Source organism: Saccostrea cucullata, unplaced genomic scaffold (genome assembly GCF_032062105.1).
Source record: "Saccostrea cucullata isolate Sc308-1 unplaced genomic scaffold, CSIRO_AGI_Scuc_v1 ctg4988, whole genome shotgun sequence".
Taxonomy (NCBI): Eukaryota; Metazoa; Mollusca; class Bivalvia; order Ostreida; family Ostreidae; genus Saccostrea; species Saccostrea cuccullata.
Window position 1 is genome coordinate 20,556 of NW_026937299.1, and position 21,430 is coordinate 41,985.

The following is a 21,430-nucleotide window of genomic DNA, read 5'->3' on the forward strand; positions in this document are numbered from 1 at the left end:
TGTATCTAGCATTAATTAGATATAATATATACATACACAGTGTCTCTAGCATTAATTAGATATAATATATACATACACAGTGTATCTAGCATTAATTAGATATAATATATACATACACAGTGTATCTAGCATTAATTAAATATAATATATACATACACAGTGTATCTAGCATTAATTAATATAATATATACATACACAGTGTATCTAGCATTAATTAGATATAATATATACATACACAGTGTATCTAGCATTAATTAGATATAATATATACATACACAGTGTATCTAGCATTAATTAAATATAATATATACATACACAGTGTCTCTAGCATTAATTAGATATAATATATACATACACAGTGTCTCTAGCATTAATTAGATATAATATATACATACACAGTGTATCTAGCATTAATTAACTATAATATATACATACACAGTGTCTCTAGCATTTAATTAGATATAATATATACATACACAGTGTATCTAGCATTAATTAGATATAATATATACATACACAGTGTATCTAGCATTAATTAGATATAATATATACATACACAGTGTATCTAGCATTAATTAGATATAATATATACATACACAGTGTATCTAGTATTAATTAAATATAATATATACATACACAGTGTATCTAGCATTAATTAAATATAATATATACATACACAGTGTATCTAGCATTTAATAAGCAGGAAATTCTGACAGAAACAGGAAGAAATTGATAAAAACCTTCTGTAAAAGGAAATGTTTAACAATGTTTAATATCTACAAGTTAGAATTGACTTTAATGCACACAAACATTGTAATAAATGTTTCCTTATATAATGAAAAAGGTTACAGCTTAGTCATGTTAGTAGAGGTTCTTGAAGGTATGAATACCAAATTATTAAGATTAGGAAGAAATCATCACTATTGTAATAACCTAAGCATGTTCAGTAAACCTGATTAATTTGTTCTTAACCATAACATCTGATATCATGAATATGGTAATTGTTCAAGCAAAGATAAAATTGAGTGTCTGAACACAAATAATCTTTATTTTACATTAATGTTTTGCATGCTATCAAACTCTAAGGTCAAGGTCAAAAATATTTATAGCCTTGGAATGGTCTTGTCACAATGAATGCCCATGTGACAAATGAAAGCCCTTGCACCAACTGTTCAAAAGTATTTAAAGTTTAATATTTGTTTGCAAATTTGGGTAAAATTCCAAGGTCAAGAGGTCAAATTTGGTGGTACCCAAAGAAAGGTCTTGTCACAAGGAATACACCTGTGAAATATGAAAGCCATATAGCTTAACTCACTCAAAAGTTGTGAGCAAGGTTAAAATTTTTGTAGACAAACAGACAGATGGACAGGGCAAAAACTATATACCCCTGAATATTCAATTACGGGGGGCAAGAAGTGTTTTAGACTTCCATCTCACTTTGATATATCCATGGTATTTGATTTATTGTTGTTTGAGAATGAGATACTTGAGTGTAACTGTTGTACAGAATGTTTTTGATTTTAGCAAATAATTTAATTTTAGTTGTAACAGGTCATATGATTGGAAAAAAGATTTAATCTATTTTGTATAACATAAGTTGCCTATGTCATGATGAGTTACGTCAAAAAAATTATTACGTTGCTAGACATTACTTTTAAAATATGCTCAATTTGAAGCCTTTTCTGGAGGAAAAAATGTCTCATTGTCTACACTGAAATTAAATTATAAGGAATGAAGCTTAATTTTATTTCAACTTATGTTATGTATATGATATAATAACATAACTAGGGGCAGTTCATGCTTTTTTATAAACTGCAAAGCGTTTTATAAAGCATAAACTAGCTACCCCTATTTATGTTATGTCGTATAACATAAGTTTCATTCCTTAACAGTCAGGGGCATAACTCAAACAAGTTATAAAAAAAATAACTTAAATAAGTTATTTTACATTATTTCACACACACAATTTTTTTTTGAAAAATAACTTATTTTTTTATCCTACTTGGACATTGATTTCTTGGAAATTTCGTGTTTCCTGCCAATTTGCATTGCATTTTGGGATTCCATTATGTAATACTAGATGAAGTTCACTGACTCCAATGGAGAATTGGTGAGGAGGTGGAGATGAACAGCATTTTACTCCTTATTTTGTGGTTTTATCCACATGCTGTATATGTCCAATTTTAATCATTAAATAAAAAAAATTCCCCACTTTTCCCAAGACTTTGAACACTTTTCCTGCATTGAGCAAGGTTTATATTTAGTCAAACATTTGTTTTTGTCTTGGTGCACGAGCAAAATCCTTTAGTGCACGGGGTGTGAAGTTAGGGAGGAATGACACAAAATAACTTAAATAAGTTATTTATTTATTGAAGCTATTTTGGAAAAATAACGTGTTTGAGTTATTGAGGTTGGGAAAAAGTAGGTCATAGCAAAGAGAAGTAACTCATTAAGACAAAAAAATAACTCATTTGTAATGAGTTATTTTTGAAAATAACTTGTTTAAGTTATGCCCCTGACTGCTTAAATACTATATACAGGGAAATATTCACCACCGTTTGATTTTCACCCCTTTGGCCCTCTAAAACGGGGCGAATTCAAATTACACCTTATAATTTTTTAAACAGAACTATGACTGGGTGAATTTAAAACGGGGAAAAAATGTTCACAGGTTCAAAAGGGAGAAAATAACCCTTTATACAGTAATTAATCAAAATACTAAACGTAGTACTATAATCACGTTTTAAATTAATTCATGAGGACTTTATTTTTCGGTAATGTAAAATAAAATTTTCAGCGAAAAGAAAACGCTCGCTTTGATAAAAAATAGCCATATATTGTTTATGTACAATAATATTATTACAATAAACATTATAAGAACTTATTATTTGTATCATTACTTTATATAAAGATTTAACTTTGGTAAATTACAAAATCTAAGTCAATTGCGTTAAAAAGATATCACATTTTAATTTAGATATCCCAATTTTCTTTCATGATTGATATACAAAAGATTTAAATAACACATTACGTTTTGAAGATTTATTTTTTAGATGAAATTTGAGGTGTCTTCGTCAAACGTTGAAAACTTGAAATCAAATGTATTATCTGTTTCCCAGTGTGTTGTCTTAATTTTGTATTTTTCAAAAATATATTATTTTGATCAGTTACGCCATATATGGCTTTAAGATTATATAGAGCAGTAAACACAATTTGTGAAAATTTTATATCGCTACTCAAGAGTAAATGATGTCTCGCTAAAATAAGGTGTCGCAAAAATTAAGTGATCTACATTAGTTGTTACAGCTAATTGATTGGGTGTTGTTTTCCATTCAGGAATTTTGGACTTATCTGGAGACTTCACACCGGATTATTTAAGGGGGCCGACTATAGTTTCCATTGCGCAATATTTCGCGCATCATAGTAAAATGAAGCGTATTTACTGTTTTAATACAACTTTTTTCACTTAATTATTAAAATTAAACAAAATTAAGAAATTATAGGTATAAAAATGTAATTACAATTTGATATAACTGATTTTTTAACCGATTTTGCAATGGATAGGTAGGTTGACGTCGTTGAAGTGTGTTTCTGACGTTATGATAATCTGTAGCTCTTAAAGAAAGGGGTAATAAAAATATTATTAAAGAAAAAGTAATAAACATAAGCTCTTGAAATTTAAAACATAGAAATTTGAGAATGTTTCCAATATTTTTATTATGTTTTCATGTGAATCCATTGTGTACGTCATATTTTGTAATACTCTATAAAAATAGTAAAATTTGCTATTTTTAGCTCTACTGGTCAGAGACCAGAAGAGCTTATGCGATAGTAATGCGTCCGGCGTCCGTCCGTCTGTCTGTCTAGCTGTCTGTCTGTCCGTCTGTCTGTCCGTCTGTCTGTAAACAATTTTTCAAAACGCTACTCCTCCTACAATTTTAGTCTGATTTCAATATTACTTGGCACACAAGTAGACTACATTAACATACATAGAATAGTGCATCGGTTTTTGATTTCGATGAACGGTGTTGCCATGGTTACTAAAAATAGAATTTTCTGTGAAATTCCTTAAAAACGCTACTCCTTCTACAGTTTTGGTCTGATTTCAATATAACTTGGCACACAAGTAGACTACACTAAGATACATAGAATAGTGCATCGGTTTTTAATTTTGATGAACGATGTTGCCATGGTTACTAAAAATAGAATTTTCTGTGAAATTCCTTAAAAACGCTACTCCTTCTACAGTTTTGGTCTGATTTCAATATAACTTGGCACACAAGTAGACTACACTAAGATACATAGAATAGTGCATCGGTTTTTAATTTTGATGAACGATGTTGCCATGGTTACTAAAAATAGAATTTTCTGTGAAATTCCTTAAAAACGCTACTCCTTCTACAGTTTTGGTCTGATTTCAATATAACTTGGCACACAAGTAGACTACACTAAGATACATAGAATAGTGCATCGGTTTTTAATTTTGATGAACGATGTTGCCATGGTTACTAAAAATAGAATTTTCTGTGAAATTCCTTAAAAACGCTACTCCTTCTACAGTTTTGGTCTGATTTCAATATAACTTGGCACACAAGTAGACTACACTAAGATACATAGAATAGTGCATCGGTTTTTGATTTCGATGAATGGTGTTGCCATGGTTACTAAAAAAAGAATTTTCTGTGAAATTCCTTAAAAACGCTACTCCTTCTACAGTTTTGGTCTGATTTCAATATAACTTGGCACACAAGTAGACTACACTAAGATACATAGAATAGTGCATCGGTTTTTGATTTCGATGAACGGTGTTGCCATGGTTACTAAAAATAGAATTTTCTGTGAAATTCCTTAAAAACGCTACTCCTTCTACAGTTTTGGTCTGATTTCAATATAACTTGGCACACAAGTAGACTACACTAAGATACATAAAATAGTGCATCGGTTTTTAATTTCGATGAATGGTGTTGCCATGGTTACTATAAATAGAATTTTCTGTGAAATTCCTTAAAAACGCTACTCCTTCTACAGTTTTGGTCTGATTTCAATATAACTTGGCACACAAGTAGACTACACTAAGATACATAGAATAGTGCATTGGTTTTTAATTTCGATGAACGTAGTTGCCATGGTTACTAAAAATAGAATTTTCTGTGAAATTCTTTAAAAACGCTACTCCTTCTACAGTTTTGGTCTGATTTCAATATAACTTGGCACACAAGTAGACTACACTAAGATACATAGAATAGTGCATCGGTTTCTGATTTCGATTAAAGGTATTACCATGGTTACTAAAAATAGAATTTTCTGTGAAATTCCTTAAAAACGCTACTCCTTCTACAGTTCTAGTTTGATTTCAAAATAAGTTGGCACACAAGTAGACTACACAAAGATACATAAAATAGTGCAATGGTTTTTGATAAGTACAAACCAGTAGAGCTACAGTCTCGACAGAGACTTCTGGTTTTGCATTTTGAGATGCCCCCTCTGGTAACAAGACGGTAGAATTTTGTGTTTCTTACATATATTGTATATTATATTATTACTCATCAAATATTATAGTTTGAACAAAATGTCTATTGTAGTATTTGTATAATTTGCTTTAAAGTGCTAAAAATTGGCATTTTCCTATATAATCCTATAGTAAATGTACCCGTATTTTGAGACGGTCCCTCAAAAATACCTGGACGGTAGATTTCCCCCAAACTTTGCATGTACACTGAAGTTAATGTAAGTTATATATGGTATGAACATGAAGAGTTTCGCTATTGTAGTTTTCACACAATAAAACTATAGTCGGCCCCCTTGAGTGAAATGCTGTAAATTTGACCAATGGGAAATAAAACTGAAGCAGTAGCAGTGGTGGATCCAGAAATCTTGAAAAGGGGGTGTACGACCAGTTTTGGGTCAGGGTAGGGGTCCTCAACCACACCAAAAAACCACTGATTTATCCAATTTTGTGTATTTTTTGGACACAAAACTGGCCCCCCTCTAAATCCGCCAGTGCATAAGGGATCTTTATGCATGTAATTATTATCCTTCCAGTGTCTACTGTTAATCAGTGAAGGTTGTGATGCAGTGAAAGCACTTGATGAAGGAACAATCACTATCTGCATTTTTATCATGTTAGGTTTTACCCTGCACAGTCTTATATTTCTAGTGTCAGATTTACCCTTGGCTTACTCAATGGGGCCTCACAATAAAACCAGGGAAATAATACAAAGCTGTTAATTTGTAAAATTAAGAAACCATCTTTGTTTAATTCACAGGTCTTGGTGTAGACGGTAACATCCGGGCGGTTCCCACTGATAACAGCAGTGCTGATGGGATATGTGTCTCCCTGGTACAGCTCACCCTCACTGAGAATGGGGGCATGGTACTGGCCCCAACCAACCTTGACCTCAGCTGTACTATAAATAGCGAGGACCTCACGGGGGAAATCAACCTCATAAGTGGTGAGTAGACGGTATGATTAACATTGGGGTCTCATGGGGGAATTAACCTCATAAGTGGTGAGTAGACTGTATGATTAACAGTTTGGGGACCTCATAGAGGGAACTGATCTCATAAGTGAAGAGTAGACTGTACTTAAAATAGCGAGGACCTCACAGGGGGAAATCAACCTCATTTCTTATCAAATTATTTTACATCAAACTGTAGCTTGTATGAGCTCAGTGATATGAATGTTGTAAAAGAGAAGGTTATTTTTAGGTGTCCCTATAGAGATAGCAGACAGGACCCTTAGGATTTACCAGGGAGGTGTCCCAAGCAGAAAGTTACCCCCTACCCCAGGGATCACTGTCAAGTCCTCACCCCCACCTAAACCAAAGAGAGAAGGAGAGATAATACTGGTAAGTTATACAGTGAGCTTCAACCAAATGATAATCTAACATATAATGTCTATATAATTGTGAATTATCATTTAACATGGATCTTGACCCAATCTATCTTATGTCAAAAATGCCACATATAGGGTATTTAATAAATTATTAAATCAACAGGCTCGACAAGCTATGTATAGTAAGAACAAGACCCATCTTAGGATCAAACTTACCTCAGCTCTGCATGGATACATGGACATGGACAAAATTTTTCATTGCGAAATTCCATTGTATGACATTGAACCAGACAGAGAGGCTTGATAAGTTAAATGTCTCTGTTTTGGGAGAAGTGATGTTTTAATTGCAAAGCGCTTTCTGTCAGAGTAAATCTACTTCCGTTCGCGATCCAGTGCCACTAAGCAAGTTGGATAACTCCTCTGGTTTTTAGCTCACCTGAGCCGAAGGCTCAAGTGAGCTTTTCTGATCACATTTTGTCCGTCGTCCATCTGTCCGTCCGTCTGTCCAGCTGTCCGTCTGTCCGTCCGTCCGTCCGTCTGTAAACTTTTCACATTTTCGACTTCTTCTCAAGAACCACTGGGCCAATTTCGACCAAACTTGGTACAAAGCATCCTTGGGTGAAGGGGAATTTAAATTGTTAAAATGAAGGGACATATCCCCTCGCAAGGGGAGATAATTAAGAAAAGACAAAAATAGGGTTGGGTCATTAAAAAATCTTCTTCTCAAGAACCACTGGGCCAGTAAAGCTGAAACTTATGTGTGAGCATCCTGGGGTAGTGTAGATTCTAAATTGTTCAAATCATGACCCCCGGGGATAGGGCGGGGCCACAATGGGGAATCAAAGTTTTACATAGAAATATAAAGGAAAAATCTTTCAAAATCTTCTTCTCAAGAACCACTGGGCCAGTAAAGCTGAAACTTATGTGAAATCATCCTAGGGTAGTGTAGATTCTAAATTGTTCAAATCATGACCCCTGGGGGAAGGGAGGGGCCACAATGGGGAATCAAAGTTTTACATAGAAATATATAGGAAAAATCTTTGAAAATCTTCTTCTCAAGAACCACTGGGCCAGTAAAGCTGAAACTTATGTGAAAGCATCCTGGGGTAGTGTAGATTCTAAATTGTTCAAATCATGACCCCCGGGGGCTGGGCGGGGCCACAATGTGGAATCAATGTTTTACATAGAAATATATAGGAAAAATCTTTGAAAATCTTCTTCTCAAGAACCACTGGGTCAAAAAAGCTGAAACTTATGTGGAAGCATTCTAGGGTAGTGTAGATTATAAATTGTTCAAATCATGACCCCCAGGGGTAGGGCGGGGCCACAATGTGAAATCAAAGATTTACATAGTAATATAAAGGAAAAATCTTTGAAAATCTTCTTCTCAAGAACCCTGGGCCAGAAAAGCTGAAACTTATGTGGAAGCATCCTGGGGTAGTGTAGATTCTAAATTGTTCAAATCATGACCCCCAGGGGTAGGGCGGGGCCACAATGGGGAATCAAATTTTTACATAGAAATATAAAGGAAAAATCTTTGAAAATCTTCTTCTCAAGAACCACTGGGCCAGTAAAGCTGAAACTTATGTGAAAGCATCCTGGGGTAGTGTAGATTTTAAATTGTTCAAATCATGACCCCCGGGGGTTGGGCGGGGCCACAATGGGGAATCAATGTTTTACATAGAAATATATAGGAAAAATCTTTTAAAATCTTCTTCTCAAGAACCACTGGGCCAGAAAAGCTGAAACTTATGTGGAAGCATCCTGGGGTAGTGTAGATTCAAAATTGTTCAAATCATGACCCCCGGGGGTTGAGCGGGGCCACAATGTGGGTTCAATGTTTTACATAGAAATATGTAGAAAAAATCTGAAAATCAAAGCTGAAACTTATATGGAAGCATACTGGGGTAGTGTAGATTTCAAATTGTTTAAATTAAGATCAGTGGGGTAGGGTGGGGTCACAATATGTATTACAAGGGGGAAATCTGGTAAAGAACAGAATGGCCAAAGCTTCTCAGGTGAGCTATGTGGCCCATGGGCCTCTTGTTCTAAAAATAAGCAACTGGAAATCCCTGACTCTTTTTCAACTATTTAAGTGTAGTACGTGCACTGAGTTACGTGCAGTTCTAATAATAGGAGTTAATTAGTAGGTCAAGATATGCATGTACATTGTATGAAAACCCACCGTTAGTAGATAAGGTCTGTTCTTGTCATGCTTATCTCTACATTGTAGTTCATTTAAAATCGTGTCGGCATTCATTACATGTTTACCATGTAGCTAACGATTGCTGAATCTATGGCGCAAATCAAAAACGGTGTATTTATATGTCATGTAATTAGAGCATGGGGTGGCTGTGTTTTCAACAAATCCCCTCAAATAGGAAAACTAATTTCTCAGAATAATGTGCTTTAAAATTGTGTTTGCATGCAGTGCGCAAGACACAGAGAAAAATGCAAAAATTTTAATTAAACTTTCTTAGCAATGGACAGGAATGACCCGGATGAAATTGTAAGCAAATGATGTACACGGTGATACTTAATGTATTAGGAAACTAGGTATAAATAGTTTAATTATGTAAAGATGTGGGAGTGTTGCCGATTTGACTCCTTAGCAACTTGAGGACTACATAAAACACAGAATAACCTGCATGAAGATACTAGACATAGTATATATAAATACTGGAGATTAATATACCGTACATAAAACAGAATAACCTGCATGAAGATACTAGACATAGTATATAAATACTGGAGATTAATATACCGTACATAAAACAGAATAACCTGCATGAAGATACTAGACATAGTATATATAAATACTGGAGATTAATATACCATATTTTCTTTCCTGGGCTGTTGAATTATTTATCATGGAAATAGCAGAAAAATTACTGGTAATTATTTTCAGTATTCCTTTTCAATTTACACAACAGTGTTATGGATATTTTTCTCCCTCTCAACATATTTTATGTCATAGCTAAAAGCATACATAAACAGGTATTATAATTGTGTAAAGCATCAAAAGTCCGAAAAAAAAAATTCTGATTTAGAAGCATTGTAAAGTATTTCAACAATAATTCAAGCAAACTTTGGATTTTCTCTTGTTTTTCTGAAGGAAGGAGAAAAAGAGAAGGAAAAGACACCAGTGCCGTTCATAGACCCTGAACTTCTGATCAACATCAAATCAACAGACAAGGTTAGAGTATTAGAATCATAGACCCTGAACTTCTGATCAACATCAAATCAACAGACAAGGTCAGAGTATTAGAATTAAAGACCCTGAACTTCTGATCAACATCAAATCAACAGACAAGGTTAGAGTATTAGAATTATAGACCCTGAACTTCTGATCAATATCAAATCAACATACAAGGTATAAAGAGTATTAGAATCATAGACCCTGAACTTCTGATCAACATCAAATCAACACACAAGGTTAGAGTATTAGAATTATAGACCCTGAACTTCTGATCGACATCAAATCAACACACAAGGTGAGAGTATTAGAATTATAGACCCTGAACTTGTGATCAACATCAAATCAACAGACAAGGTGAGAGTATTAGAATCATAGATCCTGAACTTCTGATCAACATCAAATCAACAGACAAGCTTTAAGTATTAGAGTTACAGACCCCTGAACTTCTGATCAACATCAAATCAACAGAGAAGGTGAGAGTATTAGAATTACAGACCCTGAACTTCTGATCAACATCAAATCAACAGACAAGGTTAGAGTATTAGAATCATAGACCCTGAACTTCTGATCAACATCAAATCAACAGACAAGGTGAGAGTATTAGAATTATAGACCCTGAACTTCTGATCAACATCAAATCAACACACAACGTGAGAATATTAGAATTATAGACCCTGAACTTCTGATCAACATCAAATCAACAGACAAGGTTAGAGTATTAGAATCATAGACCCTGAACTTCTGATCAACATCAAATCAACACACAAGGTTAGAGTATTAGAATTATAGACCCTGAACTTCTGATCAACATCAAATCAACAGACAAGGTGAGAGTATTAGAATTATAGACCCTGAACTTCTGATCAACATCAAATCAACAGACAAGGTGAGAGTATTAGAATCATAGACCCTGAACTTCTGATCAACATCAAATCAACAGACAAGGTTAGAGTATTAGAATTATAGACCCTGAACTTCTGATCAACATCAAATCAGCAGATGTTTAGATTTTTATAATTTTAGACCTGAAGATTCTGATCAAGATTTTGTAATCAACATGTGTTAACTGTTTGATTTGTAATGTATAGACCTATCCCCTGAGTTTTGTGATGATGTTTCTAACTGTTTGATTTCTAGCTGGCAGACCTGGAAGCTTTTATAAGGACAAATTTCTAACATTGATTTGATTTACTATTTACCTGGCCCAGTTTTGATGATGTTTCTAACTTGTTTGATTTTCTAGCTGGCATCAATTTATCAGAATAACAGATTATGTTTTGTGATGATGTTTCTAACTGTTTGATTTTCTAGCTGGCAGACCTGGCCGCGAGTTTTGTGATGATGTTTCTAACTTGTTTAATTTTCTAGCTGGCAGACTTGGCCGCGAGCTTTCTGACCAAACAGATCAACCAGTATACAGACACCAAACTGTCGTCAGCAATCACCGACCAAATCTTCTCCTTCCTACAGGTTTGTCTTATGTCCTCTTTGTATGTGTAATACTGAACTGTTTAATACAGAAGTATTACTGTATAGAATTACAAGGTTACAGTGAAGTAATTTTCATTCGTACTTTCAAACTTATTATCAAGTCATTGTACATTTCAAATTATGTTTATAACGAATTGAAATTCAAAGACTACAAGAGCTTATGCAATTGTAAGATGTCTGTCTGCAAACATTTTTTTAGAACCCTACTCCTCCTATAGTTTAGGTCCTATTTCAGTGTAATGTCATGATACACAAGTACTCTATACTCTCAGTATAACCAGTAGAGCTACAGTCTTGTAGAGACTTCTTGGTTAATGTAAATCGATCAGACAACCTGATGTTTGTTGTAACTGTATTGAAGTGCTCTTTTGACACAGGAGGTAGCGGGTTACCAGCGCGCCGTGATAGTGGCATACATCACCGAGATATCTCAGAGTCTCGAAGAGATGCCCGATGTTGAGCGAGATCGACCGCTTCACAAATCCGTCAGACTGCTAGTGGAACTACTCAGACAAATCATGGTAAGATATACTGCTGACACAAACCATTAGGTCAGACTGCTAGTGGAACTACTCAGACAAATCATGGTAAGATTTCAAATACTGTTTATCACAATTAATATGTCAGACTGCTAGTGGAGCTTAGGCAAATATGGTAAGATATACTGTCACAAACCATTTGTCAGACTGCTAGTGGAACTACCAGGCAAATCATGGTCCTATTTACAGTGTAAACATGATTTACCGTCAGACTGCTAGTGGAACTACTCAGTCAAATCATTGGTAAGAACGCTTCACAAACCATTTCAGTACTGACTAGTGGAATCTGTTCAGACAAATGTTTGTAAGATAACTGTACACAAACCAATGCTGTCAGACACTTAATTGGTTACTCAGGTCACCAGGTAAATATAGTGCATACATCAAACCATCCGTAGACTACTAGTAAGAACTGTTTTCAGACAAATCATGGTAAGATATACTGCTTCACAAACCATCTGTCAGACTGCTAGTGGAACTTCTCAGACAAATCATGGTAAGATATACTGCTTCACAAACCATCCGTCAGACTGCTAGTGGAACTACTCAGACAAATCATGGTAAGATATACTAATTCACAAACCATTGTCAGACTGCTAGTGGAACTACTCAACAAATCATAAAATAAGATATACTGCTTCACAAACCATCTGTCAGACTGCTAGTGGAACTACTAACAAATCATGGTTAGTGTCCTTTTATACTCAGTCATACAATTCAGTAAATGGACATATGATTTAACAACAGTGTTTAGTAGATCAAAAGAAAATTTTTGTCATTAATCATGAAAATGAAACATATTTTGCATTTTTCCAACCTTATTACCTAAATATACTTTCTCAGTGTTGTTTGACTAAACAAGGACATGTAGATCTCTATTTGTTTTTATATCGTGATAGTGGCGTACATCACCGAGATAACTGTCCCTCGAGGAGATGTTCTTAGTCTGAACGAGATCGACCGCTTCACAAACCGTTGTCAGACTGCTAGTGGAACCTACTCAGACAAATCATGGTAAGATATACTGCTTCACAAACCGTCTGTCAGACTGCTAGTGGAACTACTCAGGCAATCATCATACTTGTCATCAAAACAGTTGAATATACTAGTCACAAAATTGGGAAAAACAAACGTTTTTCATTCAGACTGCTAGTGGAACTACTCAAGCAAATCATGGTAACACTCTTATACTCAGTCATACAATGGTCATCATCATGATAACAACATGTGTTTATCATCATAAGTTTGTATTAATGAATAATGAATAAATTTGTTTTAATTATTTCTTTGATGCAGGACCCCCTGTCTCATGTTGTGTTGAGCCTACAACTGTTGCGGACATTCAGCCATTTTTCTGATAACCTGGTTGTCATGGTGAACTGTCAGGCCGCGCCAGCAGTGTTGGGTTGTATGGCCGTTTATCTGGACGTCACGGAGATCCAACAGTACGGGCTGGACATACTGGCCAGAATAGCCAGCTACCGACCCAGACTGGCAGAAAAAGTAACTCAACAAATCTCTAAAAAAATAGCTACCTGCCGACCCAAACACGCCAAAAAAGAAACCCAAATACTGTATACAGGGTTATTTTTCGCTTCGTGTTATTTCCGCCCTTTTGAACTTGTGAACAATTTTGCCCTTTTTGAATTCACCCAGGCATGGTTCTGTTTAAGAAATTATTAGCTGTAATTTGAATTCGCCCCATTCTAAATTCGCCCAATCAAGAAGAGGGAGAAAGGGGCAAAAAAAAAAACGGGGGCTAAAATCTCCCTGTATACAGTAATCTCTAAAAGTAACCACCTACCAACCCAAACACGCCAAAAAAATAACCCAACAATTCTCAAAAAATAGCTACCTACTGCCCAAAACAAGGCAAAAAAGTAACTCAACAAATCTTGAAAAATTGCTACCTACTACCCGTAACACAGCGAAAAAGTAACTCAATAATTCTCCAAAAATAGCTTCCTACTGCCCCAATTATGCTAAAAATGAAACACAACAATTCTCTTAAAATAGCCACATATTTGGTTATCTTGATAACTTGTGCTTCAGAAAGACCACTTTGGATTAATATGTTTTTAGGCCAACTGAGTAAACTCAGATGACCTATTGCTATCTGTTTTTGTCTGTCATCATGCATCATGCAAAATTTGTGAATTTCATGTTCCTTGCCTGCCCTGGGACCTGAGGGTCAGGATAAAAACCACTAAAATTAATGCAATCTTTAAAAATCTTCTTGTTTACTCCTGGACATCAAGCAGTCAAACTGTTGGTGTGATTGTAATCAGCATTAAGCCCTCTACCACAATTATGAAATTCATGGCATCAGGGTCAGGGGTTCTAGTGTTAGAGACGATCCTTTGATATATATTTGTATGATATGACCTCTATTTGACCTTGTCGTAGACTTATGTTTACCCTTTGCCCTCTATTTGACCTTGTAGATTCCCTTGAGAGAGACGGCCCTAGAGATGATCCTTCGATCTATTTATGTATGATTTGCCCTTTATTTGACCTTGTAGATTCCCTTGAGAGAGACGGCCCTAGAAATGATCCTTCGATCTATTTATTACCCTTTATTTGACCTTGTAGATTCCCGGCTGAGAGAGACGGCCCTAGAGATGATCTGACCTGTATGCCTTCATTTGACCTTGTAGATCCCCTGAGAGAGACGGCCCTAGAGATTCCTTCTCCTTATGTATTTGACCTCTATTTGACCTTGTAGATTCCCCTGAGAGAGACGGCCCTAGAGATGATCCTTCGATCTATTCAGCGTCATCAGAAGAGCATCCTTATTGTGCCCCCCGGCTGTAGGACGCTGGTCAATCTCACCTGGTCAATTCAGAAAATCTCAGACAACTTCCTCTCCTCAGGTAAGACCTTTATTGTGACCAGGTAAACTCAATCTCTAAAACAGGTAAACAGGTCAATCTCTAGAGAACAGGTAAACAGGTCAATCTCAAACAGGTAAACAGGTCAATCTTTAAAACAGGTCAGGTCAATCTCTAGATACAGGTAAACCAGGTCAATCCAAAACAGGTAAACAGGTCAATCTCTTCAAAACAGGTAAACAGGTCAATCTCCCAGGTAAACAGGTCAATCTTTAATACAGGTAAACAGGTCAATCTCTAATACAGGTAAACAGGTCAATCTCTAATACAGGTAAACAGGTCAATCTCCAAAACAGGTAAACAGGTCAATCTCTAATACAGGTAAACAGGTCAATCTCTAATACAGGTAAACAGGTCAATCTCCAAAACAGGTAAACAGGTCAATCTCCAAAACAGGTAAACAGGTCAATCTCTAATACAGGTAAACAGGTCAATCTCTAATACAGGTAAACAGGTCAATCTCTTATACAGGTAAACAGGTCAATCTCTAATACAGGTAAACAGGTCAATCTCTAATAAGGTTAACTGGACAGGTTAATTTCCAAAATAGGAAAACAAATCTCTTTGAAAGCAAACAGGAAAATCATGGTCAGATTTTTATTTACTGAAAGGGACAATACAGAGAAGCAGTGATTGTTTAAGGCAAGATCAATTTCTTACATGGTTAAACTCAATAAATTTAATCTGTTAATGAATCTTTAATACAGATAAACAGTCAATCTTTTAAGGTTTTAAGCAAAATAGGAAAATCTCCAAAGGACAGATATTATTTTAATGCAATCTTGTTTTGTGGATCTTTTTCATTGGGCAGATTTTTATTTACTGTGTAGGGACAATACATAGCAAGCATATTGTTTTGGCATTGTTAGCGATGGATCTTGATGCTGTAGCGAGATACGATGTGTTACTGTGACACATCTATTATAGTATTAGGATATTAATCTTTTCTTTTTTTGGTCAACAGACGTGGAATTTTCACCGGAGGTCGGGGAAGCTGTAGAGAGATACGACGCGTTACTGAGACACATCTTCCAGCACGCTGTCCCTGTGATCCAGTCCGTACTACAGGAATACCCGAACAACCTGGACGTGAAGACCGAGGGTCGACGATTCCTGTACAACTACTCTAAAATGACACAGTTCACGTAGGCCTGATTAAAATTGTCAATAAAATATGTTCTAATTACAAACAGACAGTTATATATTAATTGAAAGAAATTTCTCTTTTTATGAGGAAAGTTTAAGAAGAGCATATGAAACTTTGAAAACATTATTCTAACTTTAACTTTTTTCTCTCTTTTATTTTAATCAAAAAGCAAAAATGGTCAAACTTTGAAAATATTTATCTAATATATATTCACTTTTTTTCCTAAAGGGCAAAAATGGTCAAACTTTGAAAATATTTATCTAATATTAACTTTTTTTTTCAAAAGGCAAAAGAAAAAGTTACAATCTCTGTCTAAGTCAACACAAGACGAGGAAAGTCAGGAGCTCACAGAGACGTTAACCACCCCCAAAATGTTTGTATCTAACGACCAGGAAGAGGAGCCCGCGGGAATTCTCAAAAAGACGGAAGAGAAAGGTTACATGGCTGCCCTGGATCGCAAAGTCCACTTTGCCGACAAAGAACCACTGGACTCCATGACCAGCTCAGAGGACGAATCTGACCTTGACCTTCAGACTACAGAGGTCAAGGCCAGGTTAGAGGTACAGGAGACTGTTATTCTGAGTGAGGAGGCTGCTGAAGCTCTGAGATTAAAATCTGTCGCAAGTCAGGAGGGTGTTCAAATGAGACGGAAGGAATCGGAAAAGGAGGAAACACGAGAGAGACGGTACACGTCGGAAATGAAAATTAACGTGAGTGGGAAGGGCCAGATCCAGGAGGTGGTCGCCAAGTGTGGTCAAACAGACATCACCATAGCAACCAACCCCACCCCTAGCAACCCAGTGTCCATATTTTGTCCTACGGTAAATTGTAGAGGTCATGTACGCAACTCAGAGCCCATTTCTCAACCTGACCCGATGTTTGATGCAAATGATATTCCAGCAGAGGAAAATCGATCTAAAGGAATTTTATCTAAAGACAATGAAGACACAAATAGAAATAATGATGGGAGTTCCACTCTTAATGAATGTCAGACAAATAAGCTAAGAGAATATGACAGGAAAGAGGATAGTGCTGTGTTAGATCCATCTCGGCAACAAAAATTAGACACAACAATTGCTCATTCTACAAACTCTCTGGACAAGAGTAACACTCAATCTTCAAACTCACAGGAAATGAGTAATTCAAACTCACAGGACAAGAGTAAGGCTCAGTCTTCAAACCCAACGGACATAAGTAATGCTCAATATCCAAACCCACAGGACATGAGTAACACTCAGTCTCTAAACTCACAAGACACAAATAAGACTCATTCTCTGATCTCACAGGATTCTACAGAGGAGGAAGATTATGTACCAATGGATTGGCCTCGCACTGATGGCCTCGGGACACAAGAGAACGGAGAGACTTGTGAAGAAGTCTGCTTGAGAGAGAAGTCAGGTCAGAAGTCGGGAGTGTTACGATACTCGCTGTCAGATGTGTCGTTATGTACCAAAGTCATCAGGCTACAGGTATTGGTGGGAAAAATAGATATTTTTAGCATTATTGTAACTACTGTAGATTTCTTATTTTTTGCAAGTACTTTTTATTGCAAATCATCAAATGGGCTCTTTAAGGTCAGATTGGGAGAATAAAAATTTGCAAATGGACGGTTGATCAATAGAATTTAAATGGATTTCAGCACTCTGAATATAAAAGCGAGTCATTTTATTTCGCTAGTGATGCTTATTGTGAAATTATGAGGAAATTAATTTGTTGAATATAATAAGGAATCTACAGTATTTGAATTTTAGTGTAATATGAAACAAACTGTACAGGTTTGCAGGAATCATATTTCTTATGATGCCTAAATGTTTTGGTTATCAGAATTACCTGAAAATAAGTGAACTTCATTATTTTTTTTGAAAAGACATTAAAAATTTCAAATTTTTTTTTCAAATATCTGTTTTAAACATTTTTTTTTCAATTTTAAGGTGACTCACCACATCAGCTCTTTGGTGTTTGAAGGTAAAGATGCTCAGGCTCTCTCTGTCATTGACAAACCCCTGCACAGTCTTTTAGAGGTCAGTGGGGCACCACAAGGGTTACATGAATATGTCAAATCTCAGTACAGTGACAGTAAAACCTTGATGGACCTTGATACAGCATTCCTCATCAGCATTATAGACGCCATTAGATACAGGTTAGTCCAATAAATGATAACATCAGATACAGGTTAGTCCAATAACTGATGCCATCATATACAGGTTAGTCCAATAACTGATGCCATCAGATACAGGTTAGTCCAATTACTGATACCAACATATACAGGTTAGTCCAAAAATGATGCCAACATATGTACAAGTATTTCAAATAACTGATACCAACATATACAGGTTAGTCCAATAACTGGTGTCATCAGATACAGGTTAGTCCAAAGCTGATGCCATCAGATACAGGTAAGTCCAATAACTGATGTCATCAGATACAGGTTAGTCCAATTAAATGCCATCAGATACAAGTTTTCAATAAGAAATGATACCAACATATACAGGTTTTCCAAAAACTGATGCCAGGAAAATGTAAATAACTGATGCCAACATATACAGGTTAGTCCAAAACTGATGGCAAAACCTGGGAACATTAAACAGGTTCAGTCAAATAATTGACATTTAAAATATAAAGGAAAGTCAAATCTTATTATAAATAATACAAAACAGGACCCATGTAAAAACACATGGAAGCATCTTTGGGTGTGGATTATTTTGTTTAAATCAATGAACTGTTCTTGTGCAATGGAATACAGGCCATGAAAGATACGGAGAAAAATTTGAAGAAAGTCTTCTTGAGAGACCCTGGTCAGAAGATGAAACTTATATTGAAACAGATGTCAGAGTGTGTGTTGTACCAAAGTCATCAGGCTACAGGTATTGGTGGGCCAAAACAGTTATCAATAGCATTATCCAACTATATAGCACAAGAACATTTCTGAAATTTTTTGCAAGCACTATTACACCACTGTAGTGCAAATCATCAAATGGAAGCATCTTTAAGGTACATTAAAAATTTGCAAATCATGGACGGTTCACAATAGAATTTAAATGGATTTCAGCACTTTCTGAAATATATAAAATTTGAGTTTTAAATCGCTAGTGATGCATGAAATTGGCCAGGAAATTAATTTGTTATATAATAAGAAATCTACATTATTTGAATTTTAGTGTAAATATGAAACAAACTGTACAGTTTGCAGGTGGAATCATTATGAATGCCAAATGTTTTGGTCACATCAGAATTACATGAAATATTTTTTTGGAAAAGGCATTAAAAAAGTCAATTTTTTTTTTCAAATATCTGTTTTAAACACTTTTTTTTCAATTTTAAGGTGACTCACCACATCAGCTCTTTGGTGTTTGAAGGTAAAGATGCTCAGGCTCTTGCTGTCATTGACAAACCCCTGCACAGTCTTTTAGAGGTCAGTGGGGCACCACAAGGGTTACAGGCATATGTCAAATCTCAGTACAGCGACAGTAAAACCTTGATGGACCTTGATACAGCTTTTCTCATCAGCATTATAGACGCAATTAGATACAGGTTAGTCCAATAAATGAAAACATCAGATTCAGGTTAGTCCAATTACTGATGCCATCGGATGCAAGTAGATGCCAACATATACAGGTAATTGTGAACCAGTTTTTATTCGCGTGCGAGAAATATCCGCCAGTACTGCGATCTACTTTAATTCCCGAGTATTAAACCCTGCGAACCATTCATTTTGCTAAGCATTTGTAGAGAATGTTTCCTCAGTCGCTGAAATTAATCATCGCAAATTGATTTTTAACTGACGAATTGAGAATGAAAAATGATGCGAATAATAGTTGGTTTACAGTAGTCCAAAAACTGATGCCATCACATACATGTACAAGTATTTCCTAACTGATGCCAACATATACAGGTTAGTCCAAAAATGATGGCAACATATACAGGTTAGTCCAATAACTGATGCCAACATATACAGGTTAGTCCAAAAATGGATTTTAAATGATGCCAACATATACAGGTTAGTCCAATAAATGATGGCAAAAGAAATATGAGATGCTTAAACACAGGTCAGTCAAATAATTGACATTTTTAAATTAAAGGGGAAATTACTCTTTTTATAAAGTAATACAATAAAAATGCCATGGTAAAACACCATGGAACTGGAACTCTTCTATATGCAATTTATAATTTTTTTTAAAGTAACTGTGTCCTATGTATTACAGTGTTGGTTAATTTTAACTGTTTCCGTGTTAACCGTGTCAAACCTTTTTAGGTCTCTCTTTCATGACCTTGTTCAGAAGAGTGTCCTTGAGGTTATGAACTGTATGTTTGGTAAATACAGCCTTGATGTCCTTAAGGTGGCCTTGACCTGTTTGACTTCAGTGTTCCAAAACCAGCATATCCTGCCACAGTTATCAGGTGTGTGTCTTACCATCCACAAATCTGTAGTCACAGCACAAGAGCAATCTGTAGTCACAGCACAAGAGCACTTTACATCTACCAATCTGTAGTCACAGCACAAGAGCACTTTACATCCAATCTGTAGTCACAGCACAAGAGCACTTTACATCCAACAATCTGTAGTCACAGCACAAGAGCACTTTACATCCAACAATCTGTAGTCACAGCACAAGAACAATCTGTAGTCACAGCACAAGAGCACTTTACATGCAGCAATCTGTAGTCACAGCACAAGAGCACATTTTACATCCACCAATCTGTAGTCATAACACAAGAGCACTTTACATCCACCAATCTGTAGTCACAGCACAAGAGCACTTTACATCCATCAATCTGTAGTCACAGCACAAGAGCACTTTACATCCATCAATCTGTAGTCACAGCACAAGAGCACTTTTCATCCACCAATCTGTAGTCACAGCACAAGAGTTCTTTACATGAACCAATTTGTAGTCACAGCACAAGAACAATCTGTTACAGTAGTAACAGCACAAGAGCACTTTGCATCCACCAATTTGAAGTCACAGCACAAGAACAATCTGTAGTCACAACACAAGAGCACTTTACACTTATCAATCTGTAGTCACAGCACAAGAGCACTTTACATCCAGCAATCTGTAGTCACAGCACAAGAGCACTTTACATCCACCAATCTGTAGTCACAGCACAAGAACAATCTGTAGTCACAGCACAAGAGCAATTTACATCCATCAATCTGTAGTCACAGCACAAGAGCACTTTACATCCATCAATCTGTAGTCACAGCACAAGAGCACTTTACATCCACCAATCTGTAGTCACAGCACAAGAATACTTTACATCCATCAATCTGTAGTCTCAGCACAAGACAGCACAAGAACACTTTACATCCACCAATCTGTAGTCACA

General features: G+C 35.8%; 1 protein-coding gene across 1 annotated transcript in view; it reads left to right on the forward strand.

The window, feature by feature from the left end:
• The window catches only part of LOC134247780 (uncharacterized), a 36,005-nt gene that overhangs the window by 11,647 nt on the left and 2,928 nt on the right, over positions 1-21,430 (forward strand). Inside the window, exons 2-12 of the mRNA XM_062730169.1 lie at positions 6,267-6,452; positions 6,709-6,848; positions 9,951-10,031; positions 11,403-11,504; positions 11,903-12,046; positions 13,361-13,567; positions 14,790-14,937; positions 15,920-16,100; positions 16,389-17,571; positions 18,034-18,242; positions 20,355-20,500. Coding sequence (XP_062586153.1) covers positions 6,267-6,452; positions 6,709-6,848; positions 9,951-10,031; positions 11,403-11,504; positions 11,903-12,046; positions 13,361-13,567; positions 14,790-14,937; positions 15,920-16,100; positions 16,389-17,571; positions 18,034-18,242; positions 20,355-20,500 — 2,727 coding nt within the window. The remainder of the gene's footprint in view (positions 1-6,266; positions 6,453-6,708; positions 6,849-9,950; positions 10,032-11,402; positions 11,505-11,902; positions 12,047-13,360; positions 13,568-14,789; positions 14,938-15,919; positions 16,101-16,388; positions 17,572-18,033; positions 18,243-20,354; positions 20,501-21,430) is intronic.